General features: G+C 54.5%; 1 protein-coding gene across 3 annotated transcripts in view; it reads left to right on the forward strand.

The window, feature by feature from the left end:
• Window positions 1-11,934, forward strand: part of TEAD4 (TEA domain transcription factor 4) — an 86,958-nt gene extending 75,024 nt beyond the window's left edge. For all 3 annotated transcript variants that reach the window (XM_050750163.1, XM_050750162.1, XM_050750164.1), the window contains exons 10-12: window positions 9,294-9,434; window positions 11,377-11,529; window positions 11,627-11,934. In XM_050750163.1, coding sequence (XP_050606120.1) covers window positions 9,294-9,434; window positions 11,377-11,529; window positions 11,627-11,740 — 408 coding nt within the window. In that variant the 3' untranslated portion in view covers window positions 11,741-11,934. The remainder of the gene's footprint in view (window positions 1-9,293; window positions 9,435-11,376; window positions 11,530-11,626) is intronic.
• The last annotated feature ends 1,046 nt before the right edge of the window (window positions 11,935-12,980 follow it).

The raw sequence follows: 12,980 nt of genomic DNA on the forward strand, positions 1-12,980 counted from the left end.
AGATCCTGTCTCAAAAAATAAAGTATACAATTCAGAGTTTTTAAGTATATTCACAAAGTTGTGTAACCTTCACCACAATCAATTTTAGAACATTTTCGTCATCCCCAAAATAAGCCCTGTTCCCTTTAGCTGTCACTCCCCACTCCCACCCCCCAGCTTTGTGCAATAATCTACTTTCTGTCTTTGAAGCTTTGCCTGTTCTGGACATTGTATATAAATGGGTTTATACAGGATGTGGTCTTTTGTGACTGTCTTCTTTAACTTGGCATAATGTTTTCAAGGTTCAATCACGTTTTAGCATGCACGTTCCTTTTCATGGCCAAATACTTCCTTCTGTATGGATAAGCCCACATGCTTTATCCATTCATCCGTTGATGGGCATTTGGGTGACTTCCTCCTCTTGGCTATTATGAGCAGTGCTACTGTGAACATTACGTGCAGGTGTTTGTGTGGACATTCATTTTCATTTGCACCTGCTTACGTGTGGAATTACTGGGTCACGGCAACTCTGTTTAACTTCTTGAGGCACTCCCAAGCATCTTCCGAAGTGGCTGCACCAATTTTATTCCCACCTGCAGGGTATGAAGATCCTGTTCTCTCCACATCCTCAGCAACACTTGATATTCTCTGTAGCCATCCTAGTGAACGTGCAGTGGTATCTCGTTGTGGTTTTTATTTGCATTTCCCTGATGACTGACGATGGTGAGCATCTTTTCATGTGCTTACTGGCCGTTTGTAGATCTTTTTTGTAGAAATACCAATTCAGAAATTCGGATCCATTGCCCTTTTTCTTTTTTTTTTTCTTTTTGAGACAGAGTCTTGCTCTGTCACCCAGGCTGGAGTACAGTGGCGTGATTTTGGCTCACTGCAACCTCCGCCTCCCAGGTTCAACCAAAAATTCTTGTACCTCAGCCTCCTGAGTAGCTGGAATTACAGGCACGCACCACCATGCCCAGCTCATTTTTGTATTTTTGGTAGAGACAGAGTTTTGCCATGTTGCCCAGGCTGGTCTTGAACTCCTGAGCTCAAGTGATTCACCTACCTCAACCTCCCAAAGTGCTGGGATTACAGGCGAGAGCCACTGTGCCCAACCCCATTGCCCATTTTTATAATAAATTGGGTTTTTTAAATTACTGAATTATGAGTTCTTGGTTCTGGATGAAAGTTCCTTATCAGTTCTATGATTTGTAATTATTTCCCATTCTGTTGAGTATCTTTTCACATTCTTTTTTTTTTTTTCAGAGACAAGGTCTTGCTGCGTCTTCCAGGCTGGAGTGCAGTGGCATGATTATTGCTCACTGCAGCCTTGAACTTGGGCTGAAGTGATCCTCCCACCTCAACCTCTTGAGTAGCTGGGACTAGAGGCGTGTGCTACCATGCCTGGCCAATTTTTTTTTTTTTTTTTGGAGACGGAGTCTCGCTCTGTCACCCAGGCTGGAGTGCAGTGGCCGGATCTCAGCTCACTGCAAGCTCCACCTCCCGGGTTCTCGCCATTCTCCTGCCTCAGCCTCCCAAGTAGCTGGGACTACAGGCGCCCGCCACCTCACCCGGCTAGTTTTTTGTATTTTTTAGTAGAGACGGGGTTTCACCGTGTTAGCCAGGATGGTCTTGATCTCCTGACCTCATGATCCGCCTGTCTCGGCCTCCCAAAGTGCTGGGATTACAGGCTTGAGCCACCGCGCCCGGCCCTGCACATTTTTAAAAGTTCCTTGCCATTATCCTTCTAGCTGGGTCTCTGGAAGGGAAAAAAATTAACTTGTGTGGTCTGTCTCCCACCTTGAGCCAGGTGTCCAGGATGATGGGTGTCGCCTGTGTGCCACTTTGAAGGGGTCGGCAGTCGCTGTTTGGAGTGCCAGACTGAGAAGGCTCTGGCAGGGAGGAGTGCTGGGTGGACGGTCACGGCCACGTGGCGTAGCCAGGGAAATATTTGTCAGCCCTTCTCCTTAAGTGGTGAGGAGTCATTTAAGGTTTTTGAATAGAGCAGGACGTGGCCATAGTTGTGCTTAGTTGGATAACTCCGGCACTCAGACTGGAAGCAGGTGTGAGGCTCCTGCAGTGGAGACCAGGCAAGAGGCATGCGCCTCCTAAGGACCTCAGCCAGAGAGGCTGGCTTCAGGGTGTGGCGCGGGAGGCAGGATACTGTCCACTTTTTCTCAGGAGGCGCTTAAATCATCTCCCAGTCTCCCTTCCAGCCCTGGATGTGGGAATTGGAACCTGTACAGCCGGCAGTGGCGACTCCCAGCTGTGCTGAGTCTAAGGGGGCCTCCAGCCCCTGGAGGAGCCTCCACCCTTGCTTGATCACTCGCCCCCCTGGCCTGTCCAGGCTCAGCCCTGACTCAGGGGAAGGAGCTTAGGTGAGCCGATCTGTGGCTCTTTCCTGGCGTGGCTCAGGACCCTGGGGGTACAGTTAGGGTCAGAGGGGAGACCCAGTTGGCAGTGGCAGGAAGCACTCTTGGGACCACTGCCTTGGAGCGGCAGATGGCGTGTCCGGGACCCTCTCGCCTTTAGCTGTTGGTAATATTCTCTGTTCTTCTAGCCACCCTCCAGGCGAGGACCATCCTAGGTCTCTTGTTTCACAAGTAGGGGAAACTGAGGCATGGAATAAGCCAGGGCCTGGTGACCCCTGTCCTGTGGGCACTCCTGTTGGGTACATGCCGTGAGACAGCTGGGCCCAGACAGACTGGGAGAGATGACAGTCGCGCTCTGCTCACCACGTTACATAGAGTAACATGTCCGTCCTCACCACAGCAAGACTGTGGGTAACCTCCCCGCAAGGGGGAAACTGAGGTACAGACAGGTGAAATCACCTGCCAAAGGTTGCCCAGTTTGTAGTACCCGACCCATACCAGACCATGGATCCATACCGGAGCAGCCTGACCCCAGGGTGTGTGCTTGGAGCCACCACACTGAACAGTCTTCCTTGCAAAGTCCCTGGCTGCCCTCCATGCAGCGTCCTGGAGCTTCTCCCGCTCCCACTGGAGAAGGCTCTGAATTGTCTAAAACAGATCCCCAGCCCCTGAGGAACAGCAGGCAGTGGTAGCGTGGGGAGAGCAGAGTTAGCTCCGTGCAGTCAGTGTAGAGCCAGGCACTTGGACTTCTTGTGTCTTCTCGACCTCAGATATCCCTTCCAGAAAAGAGGGCAGTGGCCTTGCATGGAGACTAAGGTTGCCAGGGACGAAGGAGGACCTAGCAGGTACTTTTCCAAACTTGGTGGTGGCCCGTGTCCTCTCTTCCCTTCTGACTCTTAGGGGAGTTTGGAGGTGGGGGTTGATGGGAGAAGAGAGAGTTGGGATAGCCAAGGATATGGGATTCAGCGGGTTCCCTTGTGGACTGTGTGTTCCGGCCATGTGCTGTGCGGACCCAGCGCGGGCCTCAGCTCCCAGGAGCTCGCACTCTGGATGGGAGGATCCAGCGTGAGTCTCAGAGTCCTGGGGCAGGAGCCACTGGACAGGGGAGTGTGGGGTGCCTACCAGCAAGGCCCTCCTGGCATGTCATGGCAGGGCACGGTGGGCAGCAGTTGGCCCAGCTGGGGTAGAGTCTCAGTTTTACCACTTGAAAACTGTGTCCTGGGCAAATATTGGCTCCTGTGCCTCTGCTTCTTTGTGTGAATAGTCAGCAGTTTCATCTTGGGGACCTGCCAGGGGCTATGTCGCTGAAGACCCCGTGTGTGTGGCCGGCTGGTACTGAGTCGGGGGCGGTGGCCTACCCTTGCCCCACCCCTTGCCTGAGCCCTCTGAGTGCCAGCGGCCTGGGCGGGGTGAGGATGGGTGAAATCAGAGACGAGGGAGCGCCGGAGGCCAGGGCACCTTGGCGGTCATCTGCTCCCTCCTCCGCATGTGTGGGGCGGGCAGAGGCACCAGAGGAAGACACATGTGTGGCGGGGAAAGGTAAATACTCGTGTTTGCCGACAGCGAGACTTCGCGTCAATCGTGGGTCCCCACGGGCTGCTTCGGCTCCCCCAGCGTCAGAAGCTCCTGTCTTCTGCTCCCTGGTCTGGCCCCGCCTTCCCCCACCATCAGCTGGTGTGAACTTGGCCACACACAATTAGGAAGGAAAACTCCTCAGGCAAGGAAACGGTGTCGCCTCTCCCGGAGCCTTTCTTTTCCTGCCTGGCTGTCTGCTCAGTCCTGGCTCCCAGGCCCTGAGTGTGCGCGCTGGAGAGGCAATCAGAACCCCTTGGAGTGGGAGGAGGACTTGTCCGTCCCCAGTCCCGCCTCCTTGCCTGTGCCCTGAGTTACTGCTCTTACTGCGGGCGCTGTGGTGGTAATTCATAGACTCTCGGACTGCTGGGACACATTTCCAGCTGTAAGTGGCATCTGCCAGCCTGAAGGCCTGAGGCTGCTGGGGCTGTGCACTGTCTGATGAGTGCCACAGGGCCTGGAGCGAGGGACTGGTGCAATGAAGCCCCTTCCTCCCCCAAAGCCCTGCAAGTCCAGCAGAGGCCACCTGTCCCTGAGGCCGGGGAGAGGGGGCCTTTGGTCACTGGTGACCATTAACGCCGCTCTGCACATTGGAAATGCCGGGCAGAGCCGGGCTGCACCGTGGAGGCAGCAGAGTACCCCAGGCCTTCCTCCCATCTCAGCCTGCTGTTCCCTTTCAGGCCCTGACATTTCTCCCAGGCACATACCAGCACATGACAATGAATCTGAGCCCCTCCAGGCCCCCACACCCGGGCTGCGGCTGTCTCTGCTCATCTGTCAGCCACCCGATCCCCCACACCTGTTCCAGGCACAGCCTGTGAGCTGCCCACCCGCACGCACAGCTATGAATAGGGTGGAGGGAGGGTTGCAAGGGGGCACTCACGGGGCAGGGGACGGGGGCAGCTCCCATTTTTCCTTAGGCCGAGAAGCATAGCTTGTTTTGGGGAGGTGCTCAGTGTGGGGAGATATGAGGGTGGACAGGAGATGTCAGGAGTATAGCTGCAAGAGAAGGGGTGGGGCTGTAATTAGAAGGATCCAGGCACTGAGAGAGTCGAGGTGCTCTGGGGCGGGTCATCCGCGTGGCCGGCTGGTGTGTTCCGGGTCTGTGCAGTGTGACCACGAGTTCTGGGGCTGATTGTGGGATCTCTCTTTCTCCCCCGACCCCCCGCGCAACCCCAGCACCTGTATTCTGTTTGCTCCCAATTAGAAATTCCGTGAAGCAGAAACAGTGTCTCAGCCTCTCCGGGCCCCCCTGCCTCTAGCAGTGCTGGCCTGGGCTGGATAAACGGGCACCCGAGCAATGGGAAGAGCCAGGGAACGCGAGCTGATGACAGAGGAGTGTATTTGAGATGGGGGTGGAGCTGGGGTGCAAACTCAGGGTGAGCAGGACAGGGGAGGTTCCTGCTTGTGACTGAGGGACCTTGCTCTTCTCACTGGTGCCACCCGGAGGTGAGAGGGTGAACAGCTGCCTGCAACCTTGATTGACGGCCCTGGGAGAGCTTAGTTCTTGCCTCCAGCATCCTGTCTGCAAGGGGACAAGGACGTCTGGACAGATGATGACAGACAGGGTAGTGGAGGGGGATGTGCCAAATGCTCCTGGGGGCTGGGGGCAGCTGCTGCCTCTGTGTGTCTGGAAGAGCTGGGAGGTGTGGGTGCCAGTCCTTCCCAGCTTGGCACATGGGTTCTTCTAAGGTGCCATATGAATAAGCTTTTTTTTTTTTTTTAATAGTTATGTAGTTGCCCAGGCTCAGTGGCCCATTCCTGTAATCCCCCCCACTTTGGGAAGCGGAGGCAGGAGGATCGCTTGAGCCCAGGAGTTTGAGACCAGCCTGGGCAACAAGGCGAAGCCTAATCCCTATGTTCTAAAATGATTTTATTTGAAAAATAGTTATAGGCCCGATGTGGTGGCTCATGCCTGTAATCCCAACACTTTGGGAGGCCGAGGCAGGTGGATCACTTGAGGCCAGGAGTTCGTGACCAGCCTAGCCAACACAGTGAAATCCCATCTCCATTTAAAAAAAAAAAAAAAAAAAAAACTAGCTGAGTGTGGTGCTGGGTACCTGTAATCGCAGCTACTCGGGAGGCTGAGGCAGAAGAATCACTTGAACCCAGGAGGCAAAAGTTTCAGTGAGCTGAGATTGTGCCACCACACTCCAGCCCAGGTGACAGCGAGATTCCGTCTCAAAAAATAAAAATTAAAAAAAGTTATATAGTTATTTTCATCTATGTGAGAAAGAATAGAATCCTTGATTTCATGGACTTGTTGCTTAGAAAGGAGTTAGGGAATAAAAGTGAGTTGATTTAAAAGAATCAGGATGTGTAGTGGATGACACATGAATGTGGCATTGATCAGAGGGGCCATGCGTGGCTGAAGTCTGAGGGTCACCAACATTGATGCCTGGCCTCACCTCGTTGTGTTCCCTACCATGTCCAGTGCGTCCTTCCCAGGCAGCTGGGCCTCCTGCCAGCGGCATTTCAGGCATGGTTCACATTTCTGCCCTGTACTTCTAGCTGCAGCATGTCCTGAGGACACAAACTATCCCCCAGCCCCTTTTTAGAAACAGTCTGACAAACTCAGTCTCCTAGGAGGAGCAGGTGACTTAGAGAAAATAGGAGACAGGCCAGGTGCAGTGGCTCACACCTGTCATCTCAACACTTTGGGAGGCCAAGGTGAGAGGATCACTTGAGGTCAAGAGTTTGAGACCAGCCTTGGCAATAGCGAGACTCTGCCTCTACAAAAAATTTAAAAAATTAGCCAGGTGTGGTGGCACATGCCTATAGTCCCAGCTACTCAGGAGGCTGAGGTGGGAAGACTGCTTGAATCCAGGAGCTCAAGGCTGCAGTGAGCCGTGATCATACCACTGCACTCCAGCCTGAGTGATGGAGCACAATTCTGTCTTTAACCAAAAAAAAAAAAAAAAAAAAAAAAGAAGAAGAAAATAGAAACCCGAAAGCCCAGGTTCTGGTCCCATTTGCCTTACATTTGCCTGTAAGACCTTGGGCCAGTCACGGCCACAGTTAAATCTCATCTGGCAGAGTCCTCAGCCACCTCTGCCGTGCCCCCTGGGCACCCTGCCTGCCATGTGTCATCCCCTCCCTCCCAGCATCACAGATGGAGACAGAGTGGGGAGACTGAGGCCGGCCCAGGGCTGGTAGTGGAGGGCGTTTAGGGTAAGCATTGCTCTCTGTTTCAGAGGATGAGCATTGACTCGAATGCTCTTTTTCCCTAATGGCCTCATCCAAGCCAAGGCAGATGCACCGAACCATATGCCATTCTGTTTCAGCATGAAAACAGCCTTTTTTTCCTCATCATAAACATAATCCACCCTCATTCTGCTCCGTAGCCTGCTTTCCCACTCAGTGTGTTTGTAGTCATCCATGATAATACATGCAGGTCCTTCTCAGCGTTTTTGGTGGCTACATAATGTTTCTATTGTGCTGTAGACAATCGACACCCCCCGCCAGTCTAGAGAAAGGTCCTGCTCTGGGAAAACTTCTCTCCAAAGGAGAGAAAAATAATGATTGAGTGTCCCCTCATGGCCAGTAGTAGAATTGCTTGGTGCCTGGCTCTGAATCTGGCCAAAACCTTCCTGGGGTTCTAGGGATCCCCTCATCTTCGCACAGAAGAATCCCTGGTGTCAGAAGCTTGACCAAGGCCCGAAGCTCTACTGCACTCCTAGGGCTGTGCTCTGGGTGAAGCTTGCAGTGATTTCAGACGGGGGGTGTGGGTGGGAGGACTGGCCGCCCCTGGGAATAAGCCTTTTGTAATGTGCCTGTGCATTGTTTCTGAGTCTTCACTTGTTCTCTTAGCACCCTTGGCTCAGATGTTTGATGTGGGGCTGAAGTTCTGGGCATGGGGTCCCCTCAGAGGCGTAGGGCTTCAGGAATACAATTCCTGCCTCAGAGTCCCCAGAGCTTGTCTGTGTGGTGCCTTCCTTTCTTCGCGGTGGCACTCTGCTGGTTTGGGACAAGTCTTGGGGTTGGAGCCTGAAGACCTGGGATCTCTCACTTACCAGCTGGGTGGTGGTGGGCAAGGCTAACAGTCAGGACCCGTCGTGGATAAAACCGAGGCTGTGATTTTGGGTGTGAGATCGGCACAGAGTCTTACTCTGCCTTTTCTAGAAGAGAAGTTTCAGATCAGCCCGACATTCAGCAGGAGGCCCTCTGGGCTCTGCTTTTATCAGGGGAAGGAAGAGCAGCCTGTTTGAGGCAAGGTGAGAAGCTGACCTAGAGGACCAGTGACTGGGCCTGTGAAGGGCCTTGTGAGCCAGGCCAGGGACCAAGACTCCTGTCCCTTGTGGCTAAATGGCTCAATGAGATGGTGCAGTGACGTCTTCTGAAGAGACTCCCAGGGCCGTTAAGAGAATGAACCAAAGGGAGGGACAGCTGGTGCCAGGGAGATTGCGCTGGAGGCTGAAGCAGAGATGTCAAAAGATCCAAGGTGGCAGGACCCCGCAATGCCTAGAGGGGCAAGAAGCCAGCCCCAGAGCCGTTTCTGAGGGAGTATCGATCAGGTCTCCGGCGAGACAAGAGGATGAGATAGGAGCACCCTTCACCCCTTCCACCCTCCGCCCTGCCGGTCTCCTGCCCTGGTTTTCTGTTCTCATGCTTCCTGCACTATCAGAATTCACTCTGGAACGATTCTGATAGATGCATTCAAACTAAAATAGAGCTGTCTGATAGAGATTCAAACCTTTGCAGTTTAACAAGAACAAAGTCTTAAACTATGAAACTTGAAGTCTTTTTTTTTTTTTTTTTTTTTTTTTTTTTTTTTTTGAGGCGGAGTTTCGCTCTGTCTCCCAGGCTGGAGTGCAGTGGCCGGATCTCAGCTCACTGCAAGCTCCGCCTCCCGGGTTTACGCCATTCTCCTGCCTCAGCCTCCCGAGTAGCTGGGACTACAGGCGCCCGCCACCTCGCCCGGCTAGTTTTTTTTGTATTTTTTAGTAGAGACGGGGTTTCACCACGTTAGCCAGGATGGTCTCGATCTCCTGACCTCGTGATCCGCCCGTCTCGGCCTCCCAAAGTGCTGGGATTACAGGCTTGAGCCACCGCGCCCGGCCGAAACTTGAAGTCTTAAAGATGGAATCTGGGGCTCCCACCTGCTGGGTGTGTTAGTATCTGGGCAGGCAGCAGTGGCCTGAAACTATGTGGGTCCCAGTGTCCTCTTTTCCCATGATTTAGGCAACACGACCTGATTTTGTACCAGGCAGAGATGTAGAGGATGGTGGAGGCTTTCCAGCGTCCTACTGTCTACCCTCAGTCTGATTTCTTCCCAGCCCTGGAGCCGGGACCGGGACCCTGAGGTCTCCCTGATGCTCCCGTCTGACACGGCACCTGCTGACCCTCCCTCGGCTTCCCCCTGTCTCCCTCCAGGCAGACCTCAACACCAACATCGAGGATGAAGGCAGCTCCTTCTATGGGGTCTCCAGCCAGTATGAGAGCCCCGAGAACATGATTATCACCTGCTCCACCAAGGTCTGCTCTTTCGGCAAGCAGGTGGTGGAGAAAGTTGAGGTAGGAGGCCACCCTGGTGGGTGAGGGGCGCTCCCCAGAGCCATTGCTGCCCGTTCAGGATCTTCCAAGCACGTCCTTACAGGCGCCCCCGGTCCTCTCCAAGATCAGAGCCGCAGCACAGGCAGGGCCCCGGGGCATCTACCTAGTCTAGCCCTCTGGCTTCACAGTAGAGGCCCAGAGAGAGCAGAGGCCTCCCCCGACCGCCCGCACGTGGTCACACCGCTCACTAGTGCAGAAGCAGGCCTGGGTGCCTAGGATCTCCGTCCGCTGCTCACTTTGCTCCATGAATGCCTAAAACTCCCTGATTTTCTACTTGTGGGTGACCTGAAGACGCCGCTCTAGTGGACGTTACGGAAAAGTCAGGCCTGCCTCTTAGGCGGTGGTTTCTCCCACTCGGCTAAACCCCCGGCCAAGGGCAGTGCAGGACAGTGGTGAGGAGCACACATTCAGGGGGATCCCCCACCCAGCCACCCTGCTTTCCGCTGGGTGTTTGGGGGGTTGTGATAAAATCCTCCGTTTATCTCTAAACAAGGGCCAAGTTGTCTTCACTGTCCGTGACACAGTCTCCTGCAGCACCCTGTGTTCTGGGCCCGCTGCACAGTGGCAGTGACAAGGAGCTGGGACTGAAGGCCTCCGACCCGAAACACCTGTGCACTCTGAGAGTCCGGGACCCTGTGCCGCCCACACACGTGTTAAACCAGACCCCCTCGCCATGCAGGCCGGTCTGCGTCCCTCTCCTCACCCTGTCCCCAGCTTGGTCTGAATTCATGAAGTCCTAGTCTCACAGCCTATCAGTTATTGATAACCTTCCTCATGCCAAATGCAGCCAGATGCCAGGCCAGCATCGGGGAAGAGAGATTCCTTCCCCCAGTGCTTCTCCACCTGGCTGCACCCTACAGTCTCCTGGGAGCTTTGGAAACACACCAGTGCCTGAAACCCGTTCAGCACCCCTCAATCTCTAGGGTAGAGTCCAGGCATTATTGGTTTTTAAAAAGTGCCTCCAATTATTTATTTCTAATTAATTTTGTAAAACTTTTGAGATAATTGTGGATCCACTTGGGATCATAATCCCATGTGCCCTTTACCCAGTTCTTGCCCTGGCAATGTCTTGTATAACTAAAGTATAAAGGGGACACCCAGGAAATTCACATTGATGCAGCCCACCAAGCTGGTTCAGATCTCACCAGCTTTATACGCGCTCCTTTGTGCACGTGCATGGGTGCCTGTAGATATGGAGACTTGCATGATCACCACCAGACTCCCGGGGGTCCCTGTGTGTCCCCCGTGGTGTCCTCACGTACAGCCAGGATTAAGAGGCTCCTTCCCACTGCTCCTGTGTCTCCTTAAGCTCCCCTCCTGCCATCCCCGGTTCTTGCTGGTCACCCGTGGAGGAAGGAGGTCTTGTTTAATGTCCACCAACCTAACAGGGTGACTTTTTTTGTGTGTGTGTGAGACAGTCTTACTCTGTCGCCCCGGCTGGAATGCAGTGGTATGATCTCAGCTCACTGCCACCTCCGCCTCCCGGGTTCAAGCGATTCTCCTGCCTCAGCCTCCAGAGTAGCTGGGATTACCGGCGCGTGCCACCGTGCCTGGCTAATTTTTGTATTTTAATAGTAACAGGGTTTCACCATGTTGGCCAGGCTGGTCTTGAACTCCTGACCTCAGGTGATCCGCCTGTCTTGGCCTCCCAAAGTGTTGGGATTGCAGGCGTGAGCCACGGCCCCTGGCTGGGGGTGACTCTTTTCTTAAGGGCCCCTAGGCCTCCTGCCTTTCCTTCCCATGGAGTTGGGTCTGGGTCCTGGGGCTTCCCATGGAGTTGGGTCTGGGTCCTGGGGCTTCCCATGGAGTTGGGTCTGGGTCCTGGGGCTTCCCATGGAGTTGGGTCTGGGCCGAAGGTGGTCAGAATGGGATTCTAAGCCCCTGCTGTCCCCGGGCCCTGCAGACAGAGTATGCTCGCTATGAGAATGGACACTACTCTTACCGCATCCACCGGTCCCCGCTCTGTGAGTACATGATCAACTTCATCCACAAGCTGAAGCATCTCCCCGAGAAGTACATGATGAACAGCGTGCTGGAGAACTTCACCATCCTGCAGGTGTGCCGCGGGTGTGGCTGGAGTCTGTGTGTGGGTAGCAGCGAGGGCGTGCCCTCATCTGGGGCCTTATTCACCCTTGTCTTTTTCTCTCCCACAGGTGGTCACCAACAGAGACACACAGGAGACCTTGCTGTGCATCGCCTATGTCTTCGAGGTGTCAGCCAGTGAGCATGGGGCTCAGCACCATATCTACAGGCTGGTGAAAGAATGAGAGACTCGGGGAGCAGGGAGGGGGGAAGAGACGTGTGTGCAGGAAACGGGGACGTGGGGAGGGGACCTGCAGGGGCAGCCCCTGAAGTGCCGAGAGAGCTGAGAGGAGCAGTTGTGACTCTACCCAGGAACAAACTGTGCCTGAACCTGCAGTGCCCAACCCCAAATAAACCCAAGATGCTGTGTCTTTTCAGAGGACCTGGTCTGGCTGTGTGAGCCTCGGGAGGGACTGGGGGAGCAATGGGGCCATCTGGGAGGCAGGCCGGAAGCAGTGCTCAGAGACGCACCCCGGGCATTTCTGAAGCCAGCATCCCAATGGACTCAGCCAGGAACATCACCAGACCCTGGAACCGAAGATGTGACGGTCCCCGTGCTGCCTCTCAAGCCCCTGCACTGTGGCGGTGGCCACGCCGGGAGGTCCAAGGAATGCATGGGCTATGTACCCGCAGCCATGTGCACCCCTGCTGCACTCGCAGGACGGTTCACACAGAGAGGCCCCGTCCCCGGGGGGGCGGGTTTTAGGTGTGGAGGTGACAGTTGTTGGACGGGGACACCGTCAGAACTCTCTGGATAGTTTCCGTCCATCTCAGTGGATGCGGATGCCATGACCATCTTCCATGACCACGCTGGGGGCGCTGGTTTCAGATCGAAGGAGCCTGAGGTGGGGAGGGCAGGAGGCTGGGAGGGCAGGAGGCAGTGGGGCTGAGGAGCCTGGACTTAGATACGCAGCTGAAGGGGTTCCTGGGTTTATTTCTCCTGAGAACTGGCGTGGGCTCAGAGTTTTGCCAGTCCTGGCTTCGGTCCTAGTATTCTAAGCTGCCTGACCTTGGGCATTTGTCAACCTGTCTGAACCTTAGTCCCCTTTCCTCTCTGTAGAGTGGGAAGATACGAAGTCTGGGAAGTGCCTGGTGCAAGGTGCACTAAATACACCTAACAATGAGCTCCTCCCTCCCTCCCTCCCTGCCACGGGGAGGCCGGAATCCGGCTCCTTGCTGCCACCTAGCGGCTCTTTGGGGTCATCTTCCCTCATAGGAACCACAGATCAGTAGTCTAGAGTGGAAAGGGAAGGAAGATTCAACCTAGGGGTGTTAATGTTTATCGTGTGTCCAGCGCTCGGGGAGATACGGCATGGGACTACGTAAGTAAGTAAGACGGCATCGAAGAGGTGTCATGGAGTGTGGTTAGGAGCAAGGGCTCTGGAGTCAGACTAGCTGAGTGACCTTGGGGCAAGTTACTTCATT

The sequence above is a fragment of the Macaca thibetana genome, chromosome 11, assembly GCF_024542745.1.
Source record: "Macaca thibetana thibetana isolate TM-01 chromosome 11, ASM2454274v1, whole genome shotgun sequence".
In the NCBI taxonomy this organism is placed as follows: Eukaryota; Metazoa; Chordata; class Mammalia; order Primates; family Cercopithecidae; genus Macaca; species Macaca thibetana.